At 39.1% G+C, this 26682-nt stretch overlaps 1 protein-coding gene across 1 annotated transcript in view; it reads right to left on the bottom strand.

Annotated features, from left to right (window-relative positions):
* foxo3a (forkhead box O3A) overlaps positions 1-19937 on the bottom strand; it is a 44425-nt gene extending 24488 nt beyond the window's left edge. The window contains exon 1 of the mRNA XM_064335016.1: positions 18359-19937. Within this exon, the coding sequence (XP_064191086.1) occupies positions 18359-18910 (552 nt within the window). The 5' untranslated portion in view covers positions 18911-19937. The remainder of the gene's footprint in view (positions 1-18358) is intronic.
* Between the last annotated feature and the right edge of the window lie 6745 nt (positions 19938-26682).

Raw genomic sequence — 26682 nt, forward strand, 5'->3', positions numbered from 1 at the left:
GCCTACATTATTTTCTAATAACCGGGACAGCCCAGAGGGGTTTATTCCACTTATATACAACGGGTTACCAACAATGATTATACGGTTACATTTGTATTTTTTTTTTTTTATCGATTTAATCACTTGGAATTGAAATATTCTTCTGCAGCCGTTTGGGCATATTTTACCGTTGTCAAGCAAAACTGTCGTTGGTAGTTGAACTTGGACCGTTGTTATGCAACAAATAGGATATAACAGGCCAATAGTCAGATTGTAACTGTTTTATATATCCTCTCAAACACATTCATTATGTTTTTATGCGAACATTCGCTTTCATGTCTTGACATCCGAAGCGACCGAATGCATTCACATTTATATGTATAACTGGCAACAACAGCAGAAAACATGCACATGTTGTAAACAATTTGCTGTTTGATTACTTTCTCATCGTCAATTCCATATCGCAAATAGCAAAATGACAAGAATAGAACGAAAACTCGGACTTGCGTGAAAATTTAAATTAGTAGTGGTACAGCCACCGTTTGCTTTCCTTCGAAGTTACTGCTAGCCGAGCAGTGAAGTGTGCCCTCCAGATGCGAACCATGCACCATAAATTAGTCCATAGTCTTCCTGGTCTTTTTGTGGAATTGAAGAATGGCAGAGTAAAATTACGGCAGTCTGAAAAAGCTAAAGGGACGATTACTAGAATTAACCCGTTATTTTACCCTGACAAAAAGTGCGGAAGGTGATTTCCAGTTTGCTTTTACTGTATCACCAATGTGAATTACGCAGAACTACCGCATACCTCACATAACTGTATCAAACGTTTTGAGTCAATTACAACGGGCTAACAAAGAAAATCCGGAAGAAAATATTCAGCAACCGAATTAATCCGTTTGAATGTTTTGGTACATAATATGCTGTCCCAGCACAAATGCTTTTTATTAAAAAAATGTATAAAACGAATACTAAAGCAAGAAAAGAACAGAAGAGCAAACGTTATAATTCCAAGACGTTGGCAGGCTATAACCAAAACTAGGCTACTGCGCCACATAACATACAAGTTTGATTTGAAGTTATTATGAAAATAAATTGGTTTGCGGCTGCATATTTTTAAACATGGCGGCTGAAAACAAACACAAAAAAATGCTGCGAGTACTCGACCAATCAGAAATGTTCAGCGCTGCAAGCTCCACCCAAAAGGTTCCTGTACTTTCGGAAAGTACTACCCCCCGAGCAGGAACTTTTTGGGGGGTAAAATAAAGCCCCGGAACTAAATTTAGACCCTAGTTCCTGTGGTGGAAACGCACTGAGTTCCTCAAAAGGTTCCTAGTTCCGGGGTAAAGTTCCTGCGGTGGAAACACGGCTTTATTGGTTTTGTCCCAATACAAAGTCAGCTGCCTCAGAAGGCAGCATTTGAAGGCAGCATTTTCACTATTTTTCCCACTTGTCCTTTGTAGGCATGTCCCAAACCGAAGTCATCAAAAAATTGTGTCCTTCTAAGGTGCCCTATTTGGGTTAAATTTGAAGGCAGTGTCTGATGCATCCTTCAGCTGGAAGGCTATCCCATAGGTCTTTTTGCAATTTCTTCCGACTGACTTCTGACTTCCGTTAAATTAATGGTGGCTCAAACCAGCTAAGTGGTGGAAATGTGAATATACAGTGACATACAGCAAACAAATAAAATCATGATAATCTGGTTAAAACCAAAAAAAGTAACTAAACTAGTAGGAAGTTATGTAGTTAGCCGACTGTAAAACTAATTTTGTTTTCCTTTAAACAGAGAGTCAGAACAATTGTGACTACAACAACAGAAGTATTTATTTGCGTAGAGTCTGTCAGTTGGCAAGTTAAAGCCATCGGCTGTAACCGTAAACACTGATCTTGTGTTGGTTTTGTGAAATCCCTGTGACATCACTCTGCCTTACCAAAGTGCGCACCAAATTTGTTGCCTTTTGAGGTTCCTTTACCATTAGGATGATGCCTGCAGAGGGAGCTGCCTTCTAAGGATGTAGACAGTGAGGCAGCTGACATCGTATTGGGACACAGCCCTTGTGTCAGCTGTGAATGAAGTTGTCTCTTTTAGCGCAGCCCAGCTGGAATGCAATGTTAAAAGTAATGGCAGCTGGTTTCAGAAGAAAGAACTCTCTGGAACTGACTAAGGGCTCAATTTAGGCATTCCAATTTACTAGAAAGGAAAAATGTTGCGTCTAAAAATTGGTGAGTACAGCTGTCCCTTGCCCAGTTCTGCACCTACAATTTCACCTTGCTTTTGATTTTCCTACTCTGTCTTGTATGCCCTGATTAGAATAGAAAGATAAATATTTCCTTGATTCCCAAATACCCCCGGATTCTTTCCAGGAATTACAAACCTATTTTTACTTTTTTATGTGAATTTTACAAAATGCAGAATTTCATCAGCAGTAGCTCCAGATGAGCTGATTTTCAAAGCCAGACCTCCCATCCCTGGGAGACACCATTACGGTTCGGCTCCACAGCTCACATGGTCCATGGAAGACAGCACAGGAGCACACTGGGTACAGAGGAGGGGGCAAAGAGAATTGCCCAGAACCCTGATGCCTGCTGTCTACAAGAAAACACTCGCAACAATACTGATATCCAGTCTACAGGGGAAACACACTGACATACTGAATACTGATGGCTAGTGTACAGAGAAATACACACACATTAGACTACATTTATTTGGCAGACGCTTTTATCCAAAGCGACGTACAAGCACACAGAAGAGTAAGGAAACACACTAATGGACACACATTTGTGACACACTAATGGAGAAAACTACATGCTGCGATTTCTCATAATTGACTCCTCAGTAAACTGACGTATTTGAACACTTGACCTGTGAATGTGATATAATCTGTTTGTAATATATGAGTATTTTCTGAGAGACAGAGGTTATTGTGTGCTTGTGTTAATAGCCAAGGGATTTTTAAAGTCATTTCTGCAAGTACCCCTAGACCAACTTAATGACACAGGTATGCAGCTTCATTTACCAGGCATAATTAGTTGTTTGACAAACTAATGATGTTTGAGACAATCAACCAGATTGATTCAAAGGGCAGATATAAACATAAATAATGTTGAAGGAATATGACTATATCTACTCCATAAACACTCCTGTACCAGCACACCTTCCTTGCAATGGATTTACAGCGGGCTAACTGTGTAGATCTCAAAAGAGGGTTAGCTTTCATTTAACAGTTAAAAAAGCAGAGACTAAAACAAACCAAGACGAAAACAGTTGGCCAGCTGTAAGAAAAACCAGTGTACACAATGGTCTGCATTTAAGTGACATTTGTCCTTAACTTTGATGGTAATTAAATACCAGTCTTACTTTTTTCTTTGACAAACTCATTTTGGCAAGTTCATTTTGATGATTGATGAACCCAACAAACTGTTTTCATGAAGGAAAACATAACACATGCATTTCATCATGAGTCAAAATTAAAGACAAATGTTTGTATCCAGGCCAATGTGCCCCCAAGAACCAGGTCTGAGAAACGCTCCCCTTTCTCACGTGCTCTGCAATCTGGAGGCCTCTCAAACCCTTGCACATATGGTAATGTTGTTTTCTCTCACTTTGACTAAGAGTGGGAGCCAGTGAACCCCTTCACCTCATATAACCCAGAGCACTGGCTTCAGAAGAAGCAAAGAACATCCCTGGAGGATATGGTAAAATAACTACCCACCCCTTCTTGCTTCCCACTCCTGGATCCTTGTCTTGTTTGTTTTTTAATAATCTCCCCCTTTTCCCCCATAATTTGAAATAGTCAATTGTGGCTGTCTTTGCAATCACATGCAAGGAATGTGGCAACTGAAATGTGTGCACTACCCCAAAGCACTTTCCCATGAGCTCGATGCTATTTTTATATGATACGGCACTATAGGTGAGACCCAACATTGATAAGTAAAAAGCTTTCTCATCTTTTATTACAACTTCTTGCAAGGGGGTACCTGATGTATTGTTAGGAAGAACTAACATAGACGTAACCAAGAAGTGAACCTGGCTGACTTAAAACCACCATATCACTGACAGAACAAAGACATTTGTGTCCCAACCCTGTGGCTGGCCAAGCAGAGACAGTTAGCCACTGGCACAGCCAAGGCTCATACCTATGACTATAAGCTCCTGTCTGCACTCACAGCTGGCATATTCTTACTAACTGAGCCACAGGGAACCACTCTTTGTTTACGCTTTACTGAGTGTTTAGCACAGGGGTCTGCAACCCTGGTCATGGAGTCACAGCATCTACTGTTTTCTAATTGTTACTAAGTACATCGACGGTGGTTAGACAGTTAACTCATCTCAACTTATTTCTAGAATCTGAACTGGTAGCAGATTTTAAGCTGATAACAAAAACTGCAAACCCTGTGTCTCTCCAAAACCAGGACTGGGTACTCATGGAAACCTTGAACAATCCTCTGTTACAGGGATACTCAAGTCTGGCCCTCTAAGCAGGGACTGCTTTAGATCTAGGACAGCAGGTGAATGGAATCTCTAGCTAATCAGTGACATTAAACTAATTACAGGGCCGGCCCTAGGATTTTGGTGGCCCTAAGCAAGTCTGTCCGAGCAAGGGGGGGGGGGGGGCTGCTGTTGGATTCGCATAGACCGTTTATGCCACAGGCCGGCCCTGAATAATTTAGGCTAACTACTAGACAGAACAGAGAAACAACATAAAACACTGAAGATGGCCCTGGAAACAGCATAATTTCACTGTCCATCAAGAAAGTGACACTTTATAATTAAGCTAAACTGAAAACAGTTTGAGGGGTGAGTGGGGTGAGTGAGGGTGAGTGTTTAGGAGGTGAATTGGGACCAAGGGTAACAATAAAAATTTGGAATTGGAACATTCATAAAAAAAGGTTTTTGGGACAAACAGAAACCATCTCCAGAACACCTTTGGGATGACAGGGGAAAAAAGAGTTTATTTATTTATTTATTTATTTATTTATTAATTATTCGTTTGGCACACTACTCAGATTGAGCCAATTCAGCACCCACCCCCTCTCACTAGTTGACACTGGCTGAAGCTGGCCGACAGTATGTGAGAATGGTGCAAAAATAATGTCAACAAACTTATTTACCGCAGCACTGGCCATTGCAGCCAACCTTCCTTGTACAACAATCATTACTCGCATAATTACATCATCATTACAATGCAACATGTCACACCATCTGAAGAAAGCAAGTCTGCATTTCGGGAAAAAACGTGGGGATGGCAAAAGATTACGCAATTAATTTTTGGTTGCAGAAAAGTTTATAATAGTGTTTAAGAGACCAGTAATATTTCCAAACTCTTATATTCCCAATGCAATATTGGCAAGGGGTGATTACATGAAAATAGTAACTCTAAACATGGTACACAATATGACCAAAAGTATCTGGACGCCCCTTGGTCTGGGGCTGTTTTTCATGGTTTGGGCTAGGCCCCTTATCTCTAGTTAAGGCAAATCTTAACGCAATGACATTCTGGATGATTCTGTGCTTCCAACTTTGTGGCAACATTACCGGGAAGGCTCTTCCCTGTTTCAGCATGACAATGCCCCCGGACACACAGCAAGGTCAATATAGAAATGGTTTTGTCAAGATCAGCGTGGAAGAACTTGTCTGGCCTGCACAGAGCCCTGCCCTCAACCCCATCCAGCACCTTTGGGATCAATTGGAAAGCCAACTGCAAGCCATGCTTAATCACCTCGTACCGATTAGATACTCACACTGTTTGTCCTTGACGGTTTGAAAAACTAAGGCTAACAAAAAGCTGCTGCCCACTGATCTCTCCAGAAGTGAGATTTTTAACTGAACAAACAAATATTTACAGTAACTGCTTGTAATGTACATACAAACATACAAGCATTCTAGCATCATACATATAAATTACAAGCACCAAGAGGACATGGGCATCAATCAAAAGCTACAGAATGAAGACAAAAACTATCAAGGTACTTCCAAGTATTATCAATGCAATGACATGTAAGATAAAATAAAGTAAAACCATACAGTGTGTTCAGTTCATTCAATCTGCTTTCAGTGCACGTCAACATCCTCAAATCTTCAATGACCAGAATTACTGACCACAGTCAGAACCACAGTTGTTACCACCCCCGCCCTCAATGTGAACCAGAGAGATGAGCAGAATGACTTGGCACAGGGGGAGTCCGGCAAGAAGGATGCCCTGGGCCGGTGGAACAATTTCACGCTCCCATAACAAAAGTGTGTGCAGACAGCCCCCAGTGTATCCAAGCACTTGGGATTTTACATTATTTATTCAGCTGACACCCATATCCCAAGTCCTGTACAGTGTAGTGAATGCAGTAACAAAATTGTTTGACAATAAGCATTTATAAAGCTGGATATTTACCAAAGCAATTGAGGTTAATTTACTTGTTCACAGGAATAACAGCTGTGTTTTCCTCCTGGTGTTTCAGGCACAGTTGCCCAATTACTATTTCATATAGACATACATGTGGATGATTTCACACTAATATCGCCACTGTAATTTCTGATCAATAGCATTGTTCTTTTTTTCAGGGTCTCTTATAACATGGCAGTGCAGTCCCATGGAGTTAGTGGTATTGGTCACAAAGTAAAAAACATTCAGTTCATTCAGTGCAAAAAATTTAAGAAAACTCAATTTAGCAATGGAAAAGTCCTCATAGAACACTGGACATTTTTCAATTTGCGAACTGCATTTTCATTTCCTGTGCTGATTGAATTGATGTGGAATTGACCTCAAGTCTACAAGGCATTACAGTCTTTTCTGTCCTTCTTTAAAAAATAAATACTGTGCATAAGTGCATGAATGGAAATTGAACTTGCTTTGTTCAATACTGCAATGTAGTATATACTGTACACAAGGGTGTAGGTTTCATTTTAACATTGGGGGAACACAACAACTGACCACTAAATTCTTCATAACCACAAATACCAATTAAAAAAAATTATGTTTTAGCCCGCTAGCTGAAATAAACAACACCGCATCATTGAGTCTTGTCTTTTTACATTCACTCACATTCTTTGTGTAATCCAACAGCAAAAACTGTAGCCTATATGATTTGAAAAATTAAAGCGGTATAAACTTTAAAAAAGGCAACGTAGGCAACTCTTGAAAAAAATCCCACTCCAATATGGCAAACATTGTATCATCTTCAAAAATAGAAAGGGCAACTTAACTGATCTATTTTGATAATATATATGTACCATTAAAATTGGAATAATTATCATCTATGCCAGGGAGGTCAAACCTGTTTTGGCGATCTTTCAGAAAACATATTTTGACAGTTTATTCTTCATGCATAATGTCATAAATGCTACAGAATAATCAAATAACAACATATAATCGGCCAATTTGCCTGAATATAACAGTTGTTTCCTATAATACGACTAAATTAGCCACTTCCCTCCACATGTAAGCACTGTTGTTGGAGGGAAACGCATCATCACCTGTGCGACTTTTAGGGTGAGGTTATCTGTTTTCGTTCAACAAAATGAACCGATATTTTGTGGTATTCGTTCAGTAAAACTAATATACTGTACGCACTTACTGGTATATATTGTTATGGGATGCATTATTTAATGAAAAGTGTACTCTCAAAACGCAATATGTGCCAAAAAGTTTCAAATATTGCGACCCTGTGGCTTTAAAATTCCATTGCAGTTGGGGCCTGGAATCGACCAGGTTTATGTGCCCATTTTCACCCAAAAAAAAAACACCCATTCGTAAAACTAAAATCCTTCATACCATACTGTAGACACAATCTTGGAGGAAAAATATAAGTAAAAATATTGTTGTTCAAACAAGTTTTACCGGTGACCTAGCCACCAGAAAACATGTACACTACAGCAGGTCATAGCTAGCTGTGGCTATTCGAGCTGCTGGGGATTCGGAATCCTGCGGCGGCGCAGGTCTTCTTTTCATTGCGATTACAAAAAACACCCATTCGTATATCTCAAATGCTTTATATCACACTGTAGTTATGACCTTGGCAAAGATAGGCATGTAAGAATCTTATTGTTCAAATGAGTTTTCCTGGTGACTTAGCCACCAGAAATAATACACTAGCAGCAGGTTATATCTGGCTATGGAATACTATTTTATCTGCTGGGGATTCGGATTCCTGAGGGTCGCGCATGTCTCCTTTTCACCATAATTACAAAAAACATGCTGGGCCTAAGGCCTGGCTAGAAATCAGCATTCCAATTCATCCCAAAGGTGTTTGATGGGGTAGAGGTCAGGGCTCTGTGCAGGCCAGTCAAGTTCTTCCTCACCAAACTCAGCAAGCCATCTCTTTATGGACCTTGCTTTTTGCACGAGGGCATTGTCAAGCTGAAACAGGAAAGGGTCTTCCCCAACTGTTGCCACAAAGTTGGAAGCACAATTATCTATAATTTCGTTGTATGCTGTAGCATTACCCCTTAGCGCACTTGCCAAATCTGGCCAATTTAGGGGGTACCCAATTTAAAGCTTTATAACACCAGATGTGAACACCACAGACACTTGAAAAATGGCTTAAATGAAGCAAGACGTTTGTACCATTTATAATACTAACTTAGATCAGTTTATATTCATAATTTAGGAAGAAATAAAGTGCCACAAATGCAATAGGCCTCAGAAGTCGCGTCGTCATTCCGTTCGGGTTCGTTAGCATTTTCGAGACTTCTGGTTCAAAGAATAGACGCCCCTATGGGACAAATGAATGGCGATTTCCGAATTCCTTTAAAATAAATTATGACATTTGGAAGTTTTTTTTGTATATGAAAAAATAATGCATTTTACCCATTTTTTATAATTTAAAAAATTCTGCGCCATTTTAAAAAGCCAATTGCTAACGGCTAAGTGGTTAGCCACCCAAGATGACCCATCGCACAATTAGGCTACATCATCACAGACAGAGCTGTTTCAATACACACGCGAAAACCGTTTTCTTCTCGTTGTTTCCCGTTAGTGTAATTATACATTTATCAATTTTTTACAGTTGTATATATCGTTGTAAACATCTTAATATAACTAGGCTACTTGTGCTTCACAAGCGTTGCCAGGGAACCGCAAGAGCTGTGACGTAAATAACATGCGCAGCAGTGTTAGCTTTTTGTTAGCAAAATAATTGTTTCGGTTGAAAAAGGACATCGGAATTCAGCGGATCCAGTGCCATTTAAGAGAGAAATGTGTCCGGATAAAAACGTCCAAGTTTTAAATGCCAGCTTAAATCACAGACTGTGACAGGGACGGTTATGTGAAAATCCATTCATTTTTCCATAGAGAAATTTCCCTTTGAACCGGAATTCCATATATAGGCAAGGTTTTTGCTCTGCGTTACGTCAGACTTCTGAGGCCTATAGACTAGGCAAAAATTTAAAATGAATTTGTTCTTTTTTAGTTTGCAATGAAATAATGAGAGATTGCAAATATACAGCCAGTTAAACTATGGATCAAAAACTCCTTGACCACAAGTGCTTCAAATCTAAGGGTGGATACGCAGAACTACTAAAGATCTATGAATCAAAAAGTAAGCAGCGTACACAGTGTCTTCAAAATCTATCCAAAATGTCTAAATTGTGCATTGCTGTAAATCACAACATAATCATGTATTTCACTACAAATTAACTGTTTGACTAAAGAAACTCACTGTTGCATCATTTCCAAGTAGGAATTACAGGCTTTCCGTCAGTCCAGTGGCTTAAAATATCTAGGGGTCCTGAAACATCCAAAATCTCTCCAAAAATGAATAAAATTCTTTTTGTCCATTATAAAGCATATAAATGAGCCCCTTATGAAGGTTTAAGATGAAACACTGATATCTGATTAAAAAAACAATGCAAAAACATTATCACACTATGTGGTACCGTATTTAAATGTGTAATCATTAACTCTTGTAGCCTATGTTTTTCTATATTCAATATTCAAACGTCCGCCACATTTTTGCAATGTTCCAGTTGAGGTCACATCCAGTACATACATTAAACACAAACTACTTAGCAAACCAACAAACGTTTATGCTACAGTGTGAAGTATCCTCATTCTAAAACACCACTAACCTATTTAAAGACACTCAATTTCAAAAATAACGTACAGTTGAGGACAAAAGTTTACATACACCTAGGCTAAAGGCATTCAAACTCAATTTTTCACAACCCCTCACATTTCATGTTACCATACATTTCCTGTGTTAAGTCAATTAGGGTACCTACTTTGTTTCCATAAAAGGTCATTTCAAAATAATAGCTAAGAGACATATTTATTTCAGCTTTTATGTACTATCACATTTTCAGTGGGTCAAAAGTTTACATACACTTTGTTAGTATTTGGTGGCACTGCCTTTTAATTTCTTAACTTGAATAAAATGCTTGGGGGGTAGCCTTCCACAAGCATCTCGCAATACTTTGCCGGAATTTTTGCCCATTCCTCCAGACAGAACAGGTGTAACTCAGTCAGGTTTGTGGGCCTCCTTGCTCGGACATGCTTTTTCAGTTCAGTGCACATATTTTCTATGGGATTCAGGTCAGGGCTTTGCGATGACCACTCCAATACTTTCACTTTGTTGTCTTTAAGCCATTTTTTTACAACTTTGGAGGTATGCTTAGGATCATTGTCCTGTGGGAAGACCCAGTTGCGACTAAGTTTTAACTTTATAGCTGATGTTGTGAGGTATTGCTTCAGTATTTCTAGATAATCCTCCTTCCTCATGATGCTATCTATTCTCGGAAGTACACCAGTTCCTTTTCCAGCAAAACACCCCCACAAAATGATGCTGTCACCCCCATGCTTCATAGTTGGGATGGTGGTCTTTAGATTAAAAGACTCACCCTTTTTCCTCCATATATAGCGCTGATCATTATGGCCAAACAGTGGCAAAAGAAATGTATGGTAACAAGAAATGTGCAGAGTTGTGAAAAACTGAGTTTGAATATCTTTAGCCTCGGTGTATGTAAACTTTTAGCCCCAACTGTATATAAGCAAAACATTTTCAGCAGTAACATTTACATTTAGATGATGAAATCTTATCTGTGTTCAGTAGATAGAGACAGAGACAGAATGAATGCTGTCACTCCCCAGTTCTAACTTAGCCCAGAAAACAGTATATCAGCTAGGTCTATCAGAAAACATATGCCTTAGCCATGCTCATAATTTCTCAAGAACAATAGTATTTCAAGAAATGACGAAAGTCATCGATAGAATTTCACCAGGTGCAGTGACTTCTACTGCTTCCACAGACTGAATGTGTAATGCAGCTATAATGAGACAAAACTTTTGGTTACGTTGAGCTATAAAAACGCTATTCCAAAAGCAAAATTAGACATATTATACATTGTTAGAAAGCTTATTCTGTCACCTATTGGGTCGATTAACTGTCGATCAAGCCAGATTATACTACACAGGATGACAACACCGAAAACAACGTGTGGTATTACGCACAGATATTTTGGAAGGTACCCAGGCATCACAAATGCGTGTATATTTCACAAACAAATTGTCCAAGACAATATATGACCACTCAGTCTCAAAAGGGGCATCTCTATGCATAAAACCAATGGTAAGGTTGTATATTTATTCAATATTTAGTCCCAGATATTGACAGTAGAATGACATGGCATCATTTTTAAAATTCCTCGTTTATTTCAGTGTTCAGTGAGCAGCGTTTCTCGCAGCTGTGCTGGCATACCTTCGGCTATTGTTGGCTTTATCTTGTTGCTATGACGGAATACGAATTTTTAGTGGTAAAAGAATGTTTTCATGTATGCCCAGATCAACACTATTGTCCAGTATATTGTGTGTGGGCGGTGTAGTTACAGACTGTAAGGAGGGGGTGCTTGGTAAATGCACGACCACGCGACAATGGTGGCGCTGTGAAACTCTGTATTCAGCATAGTTGTCCTGAATCATCTACTAATAAAGCTAGAACACCGCGTTTGTGTTTTCAACTTATAATTTGGTTGCAGGAGTACATAATGTCTGAATTGAGCAATCTAGGCACGCCAGCGTTTTGACCACTAGGGTGTGTCCGCTAAGTGGTTAACTGGTACTTTATGCGAATTGTAGCTACCTTATCTGACCTGTGTTCCGTAGTTGTTCCAACGTCCTTTGGTATGCAGTTATTGTGCATCGCTTTGGATAAAGCTGCTGCCAAATAAAATGTTATGTAATATTACAATGTTTTATTCCTGAGGTATAGAATCAGAAATAAATTATTGACATATTTCAATATAAGTTATGTTGTGTTTTATAATCAGTGAACGCTGATAAGTTTGCAACTTTTGTTAGCTTTGATTGTAAAGCTGGCACATAGCTAGATAGCATGCATATCAATTCAGTCCCCGATTAAAATAAGCATTTATGAATTACCAAACCAGCTAAATTGCAACTATACACAGTAACAGCAGTTCCCATAGGGAGGAAGACATCTTGATGGTTGAACAGAATTCAATCCAAAAGCTCCCCAACCTCGGGCATGTAGCTGCTTCACATAACTAGATAGTTAAAAGTAAGTTTACTTACAGCTCCAACAGAAAACAGGCCAACTCTGCATGGCTTTTCATCCGCCTGGCGAACTTCAGCCACCAAGGAAAAACAATTCCAAGGTTGACTCTAGTTATTGAACAAGCCCTGTCAGCTTTTCTTTTTGCTTTGCTGTATCTAGGCTTGGTAGCATTCGTCATTGCAGCTACTAATAGGCAACAAGCACTTCTGGAATCTGGTCCCATACCACAGGCTCTGTAGCCATGCCCACCCATCCCCACACAGAAAAGAGTGCCATGCCCAGAAACCTCCCGAACGCATTTAGAATAACAAATACAGGGATTCAGATTCCCGTCCTTGTCAGTTGTTACAATCAGATATTTGCTGGCCCCTGTCAATGATGTTGAAGCCCAGTGCTCCTTCCCCCTTCATGGCAACACACAGTGACAAGAGGTGCTCCATCAAGACCTAGCAATGTACATGATGTACCAAATCAAATTTTAAAGAAAAAGAATGGACACACTGTAACCGTTCTTTTTTTTTTGTAGTGAAATTTGAACATGCTCTATTTTTTAACGTTTTGTTAAATGAAAGCCAAAACAGCATGCTCCTTCTTTCCACAATTAAATGCGCCAGCCTATCAATATTTTACTAGTAGGCTATTTGTTCCTCGCAGCTGGTTACTACCCATTGATTTCTTGAAACTTCAAGCACTTGTTACCTTTGCTACAGTTGCACATGTTATTTCAATCATTTCTCACTGCTGTGAATGAGTTAACAGTCAAATTATCATACTTTCTGACTTCAAAAGTGAAAAGTTACATTGCTGAACTGTCAGTGCACTTCTGAAACAAGCTTTATCTACTCTAATTTTGTTTATTTCCTTGTGAAATTACCTGTTAAAGTGAGCCCAGATGAACGGAACGGTCATTGTGATTACATTGTGGGCAGAACGTTTGGTTAAAAACGGCAATCTAGTTTGATATCCGTATTAAAACCAAAAGGTTCAGAGAAACACCAAGACAGTCAAGCGCATGCCTACCATACACTACCCAGGCTACTTCAACAAAGAAGTCAGTTGCAAGATTTAGTCAGCAGTTGTAGCGGTGGCATGCTAATGCTAGTTCTGTTGCAGCTGCAGAGATAAATGAAAATAGTGCTGAACTTCATTACCCAAGAGAGGTGACTGATCAATAAAGTTAATTCAGCGACACTGAAGCGGAGACTGATAAGGGACTACTGTAGGAGGTGCGGAGGTGTGGGCGTGTCAATACATGGCTCATTTGTGTGATGTCATGTTGTGAACTTTAACCCCCCCCTCCATTTCAGGTCCGCTAACTCAAACAAATGGACACAAACCTAAGGAAGCTTCTTGCTATCGCTATTTTGCAGCGTAGACTGCAAGCCAGACGTAGACGTCGAAGCTGGGTACAGGAAATAAACCAAGCAATGTTTCAGTCTCGCTTCCATATCTTCACAGTTGCTTGGTAACCAGCGGAATGCTACATGGTAATTTAAACAAGGCTCTTCTTCCCGTGGGCGTCTTCCGCTCTGATCACCGGCTTATGTGATTGGCCACCGCAGCATGACGTCGGGTTGCTTTATGGCAAAAGTTGATTCTGGTTCTACTTCTTCCCGCACGGCCGCTGCGGTTTTTTTCTGCACCCCATGCAGTCCCCACTCCCGCAGCCTAAACGCACTACCCCCATTCAAATGAATAGGAGGACTGCCGTTTTTCCCGCCTTGCCTGACCTGGTCTAAATGCAGCCTAAGGGGAAAGAAGGTAGCCATAAAACTAATTAGCTGCTATTTATTTGTGATAGTGAATACCTGCCTGCTAGCTAACTAATAAACACGTTTTCATGTTTTCATTTTTTTTAGGAATTAGGCGAACATATTAGGCGAACATATTTTTATTCAAACTCAATAATTTAGGCTACGTCTGGCAGAATGACTTAAAATGTAGGAGTTTATTGAGTGTGACGCAGTTAATAAATACAGGCCGTTTACGATTAAAATAAATATGAAGTACAGTATTTTAAAATAAATTTTCTGTCATAATGAGCAGGTACGGGACACAAATTGGTTAGCCTACATCAAAGCGTTGCTCATTCAGTTGCTCAATGCATTCGCAACTGGTCAGGTACCAAAACCTGCTGCCTATTGTCTGACGGGGTGTTTTCTGGCACAAACGCTGTAATTGTAAGCCCAAATATTTAGGAAAAGTCATGGAAGGTGGAGGGTAGCTATTGCATTTACAGTTTTTAAAGTAATTTACAGTAATTAAATTTTTTACGTCTAAATGCCTAATGGTATTTGCGATTGTAGGAGAGACCGGGGTTGGTTGTGCCCCATTTCGTCTTTACATGATTGCTAAGAGTTGCTTGCTCAAGAATGACAGTATTTTCAAATTAACAGCTTCATACTGTCTGAAAACTTTTAGTGATGATTTAATTCAATCACTAATGTGAAAGGCACATTTTGACTTTAAACAGAATATGTTCAAAGGAACAACTGCTCCTCAGGGTCGCTTGTGCCATAGGTGGGGTCAGCTGTCAATCCTTGTTGCACACCATTCAAATATAGCTGCTTTCAAATACTCAATATAACATATAAATCACAAAAATGGCTATTTACTGTGATTTATTGTATTATTTAAAATCTATATTTCATTGAGCAGAAACATTTTGGGCATTCAACCTTCCTTGAGCTGCATAAGATAAAGAGACACTCTCAATGTTTTAAATAGTATTCAGACTGCCAGACACAGGTGTAGTTCTTAATTGGCTATTAACTTTTCAACACCTAAAATAAATTCAGGATTGGAGAGTCACATTTTTTGTATTTCTACCATTAAACAGATAATAACATAATTCCATCCATCCATCCATTATCTAACCTGCTTTTTCCTGGTCAGAGTTGCAGGGGCTGATTGAGCCTATCCCTGCATGCACTAGTTGAGAAGCAGGAACACACCCTGGACAGGTCACCAGTCCATCACAGGGCACATACAGCATTCCCACTCATACCTACTGGAAATTAAATCTCTCCAGTTAACATAACCATGTATTCGGACTGTGGGAGGAAACTGGAGTACCCAGAGGAAACCCACACAGGGACATGGGAGAACAAATAACATAACTAACAAGCCAATTTAATCAATTTATGCATAATTTCCATTGGTACAGTACATTTCTCTAGACAAACAAAAATAAACAAATGACAGCCATTGTTTACATTTCTAACATCTGCAAAAAATGAAAAGAAAAATCAAGATAGATCCTCTGGAATTCTACAGAATCCTCCAAAATGACCTGAAACTTAATTGAACCGATTACATAATTATTAGCTCCATTTTTTCATCTTTCATCAAGATAGCAACTCGCATTATAATCCTCACTGGGACTATTATCCAGTGCTAACGCAGTGTAATATTGTATGCCCACTGTGTTTTTCATCATGTATAGAATGTGTTTCTTTTTCTAGACCGGGGCAGGTGGTGATGGGCTGGGGGGCTTCATGTGTGCAGTCATGATTAATAAGTTAAAAGCCATGTGCATATCAGAGAATGAGTGCCACAAAAATAAAAATAAAATAAAAAACTCTTCACTGTTCCTGTGTTCATTATTATTTTTGGAAACATGATCACAAAGACGGTAGGTTTTGAGAAAGGCTACTAGGCTGGTTTCAATGCTCAGGAAGTGGGAGAAACATGCAAAATTAACCGGTTTTTCATTTAATTCTAACCAGTTCAGGAGCATGCTGCAAAAGGAACAAAAGAACATAAATGTTAAAATTCAGATTCTGCTCAGTACAAAGTTTTTTGAAAATTTTAGTTTTCAAGCCCTGTTTCTAATATTATGAGGCTCCCAAGATCAGACGCCAACACCACACCCCTACCCCCCAAAACACTGAATAAGACCTTTGTCCTTTCTGCAAAAATGCTGACTCAACACATTTACTCCCAGTTACAGGAAGAAAAATTAATCATTAATAACATGAATGAACTCTTTTAATCTGAATTTTTCACTGTGGTTATAGTGTCTCCTTCATGAATATTGATTAAAAATAAAAGACCACTCGTAACTTCCTTCAGCTCTGATCCAAGCAACTGATTATTGATGTTATGGTAGACACTATGGCATTATGGCATAGCCCCAAATGAAACACATTTATGACACACAGTATCTTGACACTTTGGTGCATCACACTGTATTACACACTTGTGTAACACTCTGATGGCCATCTTAAATATGAAGAAAGATACCTTAAATAATATTACAATTCTGACTGACAGGAACATGTACAAATTAGAGTTGTTCACTGGGGTTGTCAGAAAAACACCTAAAATTTAAATTTCTGCTTTTGTCATGATGTGATGATACTATGCGTGTATTTCATTGAGAATAACAGTTCAATAACAATGACTGACATTTCTGTTGTAACTAGGATGGATATCACTTTTGAGAAGCTTTGAGAAGTTTGTTTGGAACGTTTTTTTTTTTTTTCACCTCCAATTTGGAATTTCTAGTTTTAATTTTAGGCCCATCCTTTGTGACGATGTCCTCAGTCCATTTGGTATTGCACATGTACACATTTTCAGAGCTGCACAGTTACTTCACAGGAAGACTTCACAGCGGCAACACACTGATCACCAGTGCCACATCAACCAGATAAATCTGTAAGATTCTTAGTTCCTGAGTTCCACAAAAAGTTCCTAAGTTCCAAAAAGGGTCCCCGTGGAGGAAAAGGAGCTTTTGTGTAGACACTAGTACAGTCAGGATTTGACCCAGGCAGACAGTGTTAAAGACCGATACCACCCAGGAGCTTGATATGCAGTTATTTTATAGCTGTCCTGCAGGATTTGCTCTATTAGCAATGCATCATCTTGCCAGGCCTGAAATGTGATAATCTACTTCCAAGAGGCAGGGCATTTAGAAAAGGAAAATACACACACAAGCCCACATGCACACAGTGTGTCTCCACATACACATACTGTAAATTTGTTCTGTGTAAACTATACTAAATTTACCATTTTTCTTATGAGAGCACACTTAATCAAGAGCAAAAACAAGAATTATTCATGTTTGCACCTTTTCACCACCTAAAGGCAAAACAAAGGTCTTTTAGGGAGCTGCTTGCTCAGTGGATAGGTGAGAGGCGCATTCTTTTTCCTCCACTCATTTACCGTGTGTGCTTTGGACACAGTTATTTCTTGACTGTTTAAGTACCATCAAAAGGCTAACTATATGCTATTTATTACATGGAGAGAAAAAAACAAAACATTTTGAGCAAATATTATACAATATACATAAAAATAACAGGCCAATAATCCCCCTAAAATTGTAGATATGCAGATTGGAAAATATCCATTGTGTTGCAAAGTACAATTATCTGATGAAAAAAGCAGAAGCCCAGTTCTTGAAACTAAAAGTTGCATTGGATCTCCAGTATTCTGAAAGAAGATAAACAGCACTCCCTTAGCCTACTGTGTGTAGACCGACCGACTTGAACTTCTCAAATGTTTTATATTAATATGTTTAATAATAGCCTAACTGTTGCCTGCCTTGGCCGTACAAAACGTTTTGTGCAATACATAAATGTGCAGAGATTTTCAAGTAAAAATTATACTATTATTACTATTTCATACAATTCCATGGTATTGTATCAAAATAATTTACCTCCAAATTATTTCGACACTTTGCTCCTTGGTTTGAAAAAAAAAAGGTTAACAACCTAGAGCTCATCGTGACAATGACAACAAAGCAGTAAGAACGGCTCTTCGTAGAGACATAGCCTCTTTTGCAGTCTGCGCCTTATTCGCTAGCGTCAGTATGCGTAGGCTACCACACGCATTTTGAATTCTGAACATGTTTTTAAAATGCTGCAGGTCCTAGGCTTACCTTCCACCCTGCCGAACTGTTGCTGTCGCCTTTATCGTTGAAGTATGGCACACATCGAACCATCCAGTCGTAGATCTGGGACAAGGTGAGTCTTTTTTCAGGCGAGCTCTCGATGGCTTTTGTGATAAGGTCTGCGTACGAAAGGTTACCCCACGCATTCCTGCGCGAAGACGACTTTCTCGGTTGTTGGGACCCCTGACCAGCCCCAGGCGCTGCAGGAGAAAGCGAGGAAAGCTGCGAACCCGACTTTTGCAGGATGGCGGACGCAGCTTTAATGTCTTCCACGGTAGTAGCATTGGGACTGTTTCCGTCACCCCCCGTAGTGGAGATGTAGCTCACTATGCCGTTTGTGCCACTAGTGACTGAAGTGGCAGCGTCATCGTCCCCTTCCTCGGGAATAATCTCATTGTCAGTAGATCCAGGTTTTCCTGCATTGGACTCTGGTCGAGGCAAAGGCCACGTGCAGGACCTTGGCCTTTTCTGTGGCTCAAAATCTGGGTCTATTTCCACGTCCAGCGAGGATAGAGGGTCAGGTGACAGCGACTCTTCCATATTCACTCAACTCTTGTCGCTCGTCCCAGCGAAGACACTTGTCAGTCACACGAACCAGGCCGAATGGATGGCTAGTTTGCTGTTAAATATGCATTCCATTAACTAAATTGCGCGTGTACCCATTGCAAAGCAGAACTGTTAATGATAAGTCTAACCATTTCTGTTATGAATAAAATTCATTGCATTGGTGCATTAATGTTAGTGAAGTCCGGCTAATATTAAATCATTTGCATATGTTTACAAATCAGGCAGAATTTCAATGTACACTGTTTATATACGCCTAGCCGACACCAGAAGTTAATATAGCATAGCACTTCACGCGCAATGTAGCTACTTAACTAACTGTAGCTAATCGCAGTAGCCTACAAATGGATTAACTACATCTATTCCTGGTCTGACGTTTACGTGAAAAGCTCCTCGTTGTGCAGTTTGTGCTCCAACAGACCAAACACATCTGGTGCCCGTAATGCGGCGTAACGGTATTTGCCCATCATTGAATATATTCAGCTCTTAGAATTGCGTGCGAGTCCAAGGCGACTGATGCAATGCAGCCACTGGCTAAGTGGCGACACATACTGAGAGAAAAAGCGCAAATGCAAAATACTTAAACGAGAAAAGCATCCTTTGTACATAATAATCCACCAAGCTGCTTCAAGATTTAAAATCCCTTAGGAAAAAACTGCCACCACGTTCCAATTTCTATAGCTGGTGCCATCTTGACAATTTCTTAATGCTCATTTTCATAAGCGCACAGCTGAGGAAAGGAGTCGTCAGTAATGGATCTAGCCAGCTAGCAGAGGACAGATCTGTCATCACCTCATTGTCTTTCGGAGAGCACAAAACAACCAACGACAAAATATTTTCGTTTTCACAGCCTGCTGGCTGTACCGTACGCAACATGCATACTTAACTAAATTACCACTACAATATTTACAATTTGCTGTTCTATGATCTTGCAGTAAGCGCAAACTTAAAGAGAACAGAATGAAGGTTCAGCCCAACCCCAGAAAGAAAGGAACTGCCCCCTTGATTCCGCCGAGGGATTGCCTTAAAGGGACACCGTCAAAATAATCACTAATATTGCAGGTCAGAATGAAAGCTAGCCCCTGATAACACTCAAGCAGCATGTCTTTAAATATATATATATATATATATATATATATAAGCGAGATATCTTTTCAAAATAGAAATACATTTTTTTCTCTACATGCAAGCGCTCTTGGCCATGTATCTTTATCAAATCTTATTTGGCTTTTTTTTGTACGCGCATGGAAATATTTGTGTACATATTACATCGAGAATGACGTAAATAACGTGGCCATTCTTACACTACTGTTCAGTTCTTTATTTGATTCTCAAATATGTTAGGGCATTTGTAACCACTTGATTAATTTCAGAACGACTCACGCAGCTTACGTTTTATTTAGACTACATCATTCCCTGTAGCCTATACAGTTGGGCTTTTACTGAGCAAATGAATGTTGAGGTCAACATGGTGAAGATTTTGATTTAATCTAGATCCAGTTCTGCCGAGAGTTAAACATCACTAGAAATGAAATGCCTTTGCAGTTGTGTTTGGCGTTTGAGTTAGTAACAGTTCATTTTAAATTAGGTAATAGTTAGTCATGCATGTGCGCACTAAAGTGTTGGTAATCCACATCATCCACTATTTTGATTCCAAAATGAATGGTGTTAGCTTCGCGTATTTAACTGTAATCTGCATGTCCGTAGCTATATGTGCTATTTAATGTGCATAACGTGCCAGTAGATTTAAATTAAATAGTTTTAAAAAATAAAAATAAAAAAACACCTTAGACATTCTTTTGTTTCCCTGCCTGCTGTCCATCAAGTAAAGACAGGCCACACCTCCTTCAGGCTGCTGCGACTATCTCAAGCTAATGACGTCATTTAGTTTGTGAATCAGAGAGGAATCCAAGGGCAAGCCATCCTTAAAGTGACGATTCAGTCCATCCCCCACCTCCGAATTCTCGCGGTGAGAGACATAGCTTTGATGCCTTTGTTCGACAAGAATGTTATGAGGTTAGGCCTACTTGTCGTGTTATTTGGCTCTGTTCAAAATAAATGGAAAGTTTTATACATCTTGGATTATGATGAAGATATGATGGTGATATTTCTGTAAATGGAATATACTGGTTTCTAAAATATATTCAGATAAAGTAATTATCCTGTCCTGAGCTGGAAGTATACAGATAGGTGAAATGGTACAGCTGTAGTTCTAATTAGTGCTGGTAGACTTCATAAACATTGTAGTGCTTTAGACAACTTTTAAATTGGACTTTTTCTTTTTTAATAAACGACTGAAAATATACCTCAACTGAGTGGGATTATTTTCCTGTTGCTCCCAAGGTAAGCACAAAAGTCACACTTCTTGATCCCATTTTGCTCAAAGCTTGCCAAACTACAATGCAAACCACAAGGAGGTTACTGTCACAGTACACATTATGCTTCCACAATATCTCTGTCAACTGTGTTGCACTTCACTTATGGCAGCATTGAACCAGGACTTTAAAAAGTTTTAGTACAGCAATGGAGATCTGTAGATCCCAAGTATTCTGCTGCTCCTATTTATAGTTGAGCAGGTAGGTAAATGGCATTTAAATACCAAAATTGCATCAAAAAACCTAAGATGAATTGGGGGTAGCTAACGAAATGTCCATAGGACATTCCTGCTACATTCTGGGTTATTGGACATGTTCTAAAACATTGGAATCATATTGTAGGCAGGAAAGTTGCCTCATGTTCTCAGAACGTTCCTGCTAGCTGGAGACTCTGGGGGTTCTGCCCGCAGGGTGCAAGGTTAGCAGTGTGGTCAGCATGGGTCCTGATGGCCTTCTGTTTATATATTTATAATATACAACATTGCAACTACACTATTCATTTTAACTTGATTAATTATTTGCTGAGTATGTTGTGTGAAAAATTTGAAACATCTTCACAGGAGGAATGCCTTGCTGCATATAAGACAGTGCTCACATCAACATCACAGTTGCTTTTCAAATTATTAAACACCAGTATTCATCTTCCACTTTAAGTATAGCAATACCTCGGCTTTGTGTGCAGACCTGTTTTAGTAACCGTTTTGAAACCAAATGGTGATGTCACAATAAGGTGAGGGGTTTCTCAGAATTTAGGAAATGGGCTTAAAATCATGACTTCACATGACATACTTGACAATGACATCACTCAGAACAGGTGTCAGCAATTATTTCTGGAAATAATTTATTTGTTTAGCAGATGCCCTGGTCAAAGTAACAGTACCACATATTTGGTAGTTTCAGGTTTAGCTGTTCTCTGTTTGTGCTAGGGTAATTTCCCCGATTTAATAATATTTAATTAATATATCACTTTTCATATGGCTGTGATACTTTGTTCCACTTGTTTGATTTTTCACCACCCAGGGAGACATTTTACACATCACACACATTACGAACCTACAGAGCGCCCCTAGACACACAAAGTGAAAAAATATTTCAAGGTGGAAATCTGTACACTCAGCTTTCAATTTGGTGATCTCAATCCATGGGTTTGATTTGCCAATCCATAAACTCAGTTTTGAAATCCGTGCACACGGTTTTTGAGTTCACTCGAGTTTACAGTGTTAAATCCATTTGTAAATAAAGGGTTCATTGCAAGAAAGTTAGTCATAGCTACAATTCACACTTGCGAAAACAAGACAAATATAGCTATATCGTACAAGAAGCCATGGTAGCCTATAGCATGAATATTAGCACAGCTAGGGGGTGATGTTAGGCACGACTCGAAGTGGAGAACCCCGGAAAACCATCTCACTGTGCCAATATTCATGATTTACCATGATTTTGAGTGCCATATCACTTTTATAGAAGTGTCTATATATCTTATAATAAATAAATAAAAATACACTGCAACAACTTTAAGAATAATGTTTTAATCGATTGCATGGTGTGTCCTGCTGAATTCATTAAGTTATTAAGTGATGATAATTGCTTCTTTGGACCTAACATTGCTTTAACTGGCTACATAGAAACTACATTAGCTGTTTAGCAATTTAATTGAATTAATGTACAGATTGCAAAAACTGAGAATATGGATTTCCACACTGAGATATTTTTTTTTGCGCATCGTGTGCCAAACCGTGTGAACAGATTGAAAAACTGAGCGCATAAATTGCAAAACCCAGAGTACAGATTTCCACACTGAAATGTTTTTGTTTGTTGTTGTTGTCTAAGATGCCTAGGGGGCCTCCGTGCAAACCAGTCTAATTTACCAGTCAAATTGTGGAACAATAGTCCTAACCCCACCTGAAATTAAAACTGCGTTGTTACCTGTTTCACATCTTGTCAGACTGGCATCAGCATATCATCAAAATGGCATTTTGACACTTCTTGATTAATTCTGTTTCCGTGACTTTTGTCTCATTCCCCAGTGAGTGGGGGAAACAATGGTTCTGACGAATGTCTCGAGAGAGCAGAGATTCAACAGCAGAGCCTTTGGACAAACCCAAAGAGTCCCTCCTCCTGCTGTCTCTAGTTCATGTCTCCTTTTTTCACTTCCCTTTCTTAAAGAACCACACCAAGACCTGCAGAGTCACGAAACCTCAGACTCTAAAATGTGACTTTTCATTCTGTGTTCTAAATTGGGAATGTTCACTTTTGTTCACTCTTTCATTACTCCAAATCAAGGCTGACCCCTCATTAGGACGGAGTGTGGCACAGTGGGTAAGGAACTGCGCTTGTAACCGAAAGGTCGCAGGTTCGATTCCCGGGTAAGGACACTGCCGTTGTACCCTTGCGCAAGGTACTTAACCTGCATTGCTTCAGTATATATCCAGCTGTATAAATGGATACAATGTAAAGTGCTATGTAAAAAGTTGTGTAAGTCGCTCTGGATAAGAGCGTCTGCTAAATGCCTGTAATGTAATGTAATTATCACACAGAAGCACACTCAACATGTGCTGTGAACCAACTTCTGAATATGAAAGTTCTCTTGCATTTTATAAATATTGTGAAGTATAACAATTATTGTTGGAAGTCAGTGTGGATAATAAAAACCATGTGTAGTGTTGACACTACATATTCTTGGGGGGAAAGGGTGTACAACATGAGTAGAAAATTAATTAACTGATTTGATTATTGTAGCAAAATTGGGGTGTCACCCTCCTGTGGACTATACTGGAAACAACATTTCATAAAATATTTATGAAAAATTCGAACTCACATTTACACAAACACATAAGAATGATTGATAATGAGAATAGGTACTTTATTATAACCAATCTTATCATTTTGCCTACAGTCTAGAGTGCATCCAGCACTAAAAATTCAAATCTCAGTTTCCACAGTGGGTTCTCAGTTTTTCCTCCTATGATTTGGCACATGTAACCAAAGAGAAGTTCATGTTCTCAATACAGTTGGCTATGCAAACTTTCATTTTTAAAGTCTATCTGAACTCTGCTGCAAACTGAAATTCTGGTATGTTTAGCTAATATCTGTAACAACACTAAACTCACTGTAACTGTAAGCATAGATCCCATTCATCTGAATAATGCCAGCCAAAATGACAAAAAGAAGACCATTCCTCTCCACCAACTTACAGTTGATATGCTTCTGCAAATCAAATCATCTTAAACTGCAGATTGAAGCGTGATTCTCACGATAGAAGTTTCCACTGCTCCAGAGTCCAATGGCGGTGTGCTTTACACCACTCCAGCTGACGCTTGGCATTGCGCATGCTGATCGTAGGCTTGTGTCCGGCTGGGCAGTCATGGAAACCCATTTCATGAAGCTCTTGATGAACAGTTCTTGTGCTGACGTTGTTTCCAGAAGTAGTTTGGAACTCAATAGTGAATATTGCAACCGAGGACATATGATTTTTACACGCTATACCCTTCAGCACTGGGCGCCCTGTTCTGCGAACTTGTGTGGCCTACCGCTTTTCAGCTGAGCTGTTGTTGCTCCTATACATTTCCAGTTGACAATAACAGAACTTGACTGAGGCTCTAGCAGGGCAGCAATTTGACAAACTGACTTGTTGGAATAGTGGCATCCTATGCCAGTGCCATGTTGAAAGTCACTGAGCTCTTCATTCTACTGCCAATTTTTGTCAATAGAGATTGCATGGCTATATGCTTGATTTAATGCATCTGTTAGCAATGGGTGTGGCTGAAATAGCCAAAGCCACTAATTGTAATGGGTGTCCACGTGCTTTTGGAAATGTAGTGTACTAGAATCCTAGAATAATTTTATTTATCAAAGAGTGAAAAAATCTTAAGATCTGATTGAGTCTTTTGTTTTTGTAATGAGGCACATGATGTGTATAGGCTTTCCAAGTTACTTATCAGTTTAATCATTTACATGTGGTATGGGACACTCAAATTTTGATCTTTCTCACAGCAAGTCTTGTGAGGTGAGACTGCAGATGAAGAATTAAAACAGGTTTCCTTGGCTTAATGCACCAAGTGAGGTATCACCCAGAAGTATGGATTTCATCATCTCTATCAGTAGTGGTTATGTAATATTATCTCAATGAGTACTGTACCTTTACCATCTAGTGAAAGGTGAAACTCCTGATCTGTTGTCATACTCTGTTTTTATTAGGTAATTAGCAGTATTTGGGCTAATGAGCTATGCATCACTATCTGTTTGAGGTTGAGAAGTAATTCTTATAAAAACATACATTTAACATAGCATTCATTATTTTTGTGGGCATTTTTTAGTAAAATAATTTTCTGTTAATTTATTAGACCTTGTAAGAGATATTTCAAGAGTTGCTTCTCTCATCTGGTTTCTGGAGCAGACATGGTGGTGATGGACCTAAAAAGCTAAAAATAGCCTTTGGGCAAGCCAACTGTATGTCTGTTACATCATTGAGGCTGCACAATATGCCCTGCCACACACATATTTCATTTCTTGTAGATACTTAGGTACTAAATATGAAGCAGTTACACGTTCACCTTTACTACTTCCCATAAGCTGTATTTACAGTGCCTTTATGACCCACAAACTGATTTTTGTTTTAATTAAAGCAACTATGTTATCACAGAACATTTAACAAGACAAAATGTTTCACGTTTTAAATAAATAAGCACTAAGTAATTTTGATTAGCCCAAGGAGAAGTTCTCACTGTGATGATTTGAGTGAGAACAGGTCTTGAAAATTGTGACTGAAGCCAGTCTGTGAAGGAGTCATCCAACAAGCGCATACAACAAGTGTGAAGAACAGCTGTCAAAGCTCTCAGTGAGAAACCACTTCATCTTACCAGACTTAAATTAAGAGACCAGCAAACTGCATATTTTTGACTTATCTGTATATTCTGAAGAGTCTGTTTAATAAACATTTTTTTCCATTTTACAAATTTGATTCTAATAAAATTCAATTGCAATTGTTAGAACAGTAACAGAAGAGTTGTGGGGTTGCAGGAGCAGATATTGAATAAATGCTGCTTAATATTGCCAAAATGTTTCATTAATATAGAAATTATAAATAATTAACAAATTAATTGCGCTGTAATGTTTTTGTAATGAAAGATGCAGATACTGAAAAAATAAATTGGAAAAACAATATTGCTCCAACATTGAAGGGTATTGGTGGTGCTGTAATGGGTGCAGACATACCTTTAGAATGCATGTTTCATGTTTTTTGTGACTTCCTTCAGAGAGGATTGTACTTCAAGATGACAACTCCCCCATCCTCAGAACACTCGTAGTTGCTCAACAGTTTGAGGAGCATTCCACTGACATTGCTCATACTGGAACCAATTTTTTTGCTATCGT

This window comes from Anguilla rostrata, chromosome 1, assembly GCF_018555375.3.
Source record: "Anguilla rostrata isolate EN2019 chromosome 1, ASM1855537v3, whole genome shotgun sequence".
NCBI lineage: Eukaryota > Metazoa > Chordata > Actinopteri > Anguilliformes > Anguillidae > Anguilla > Anguilla rostrata.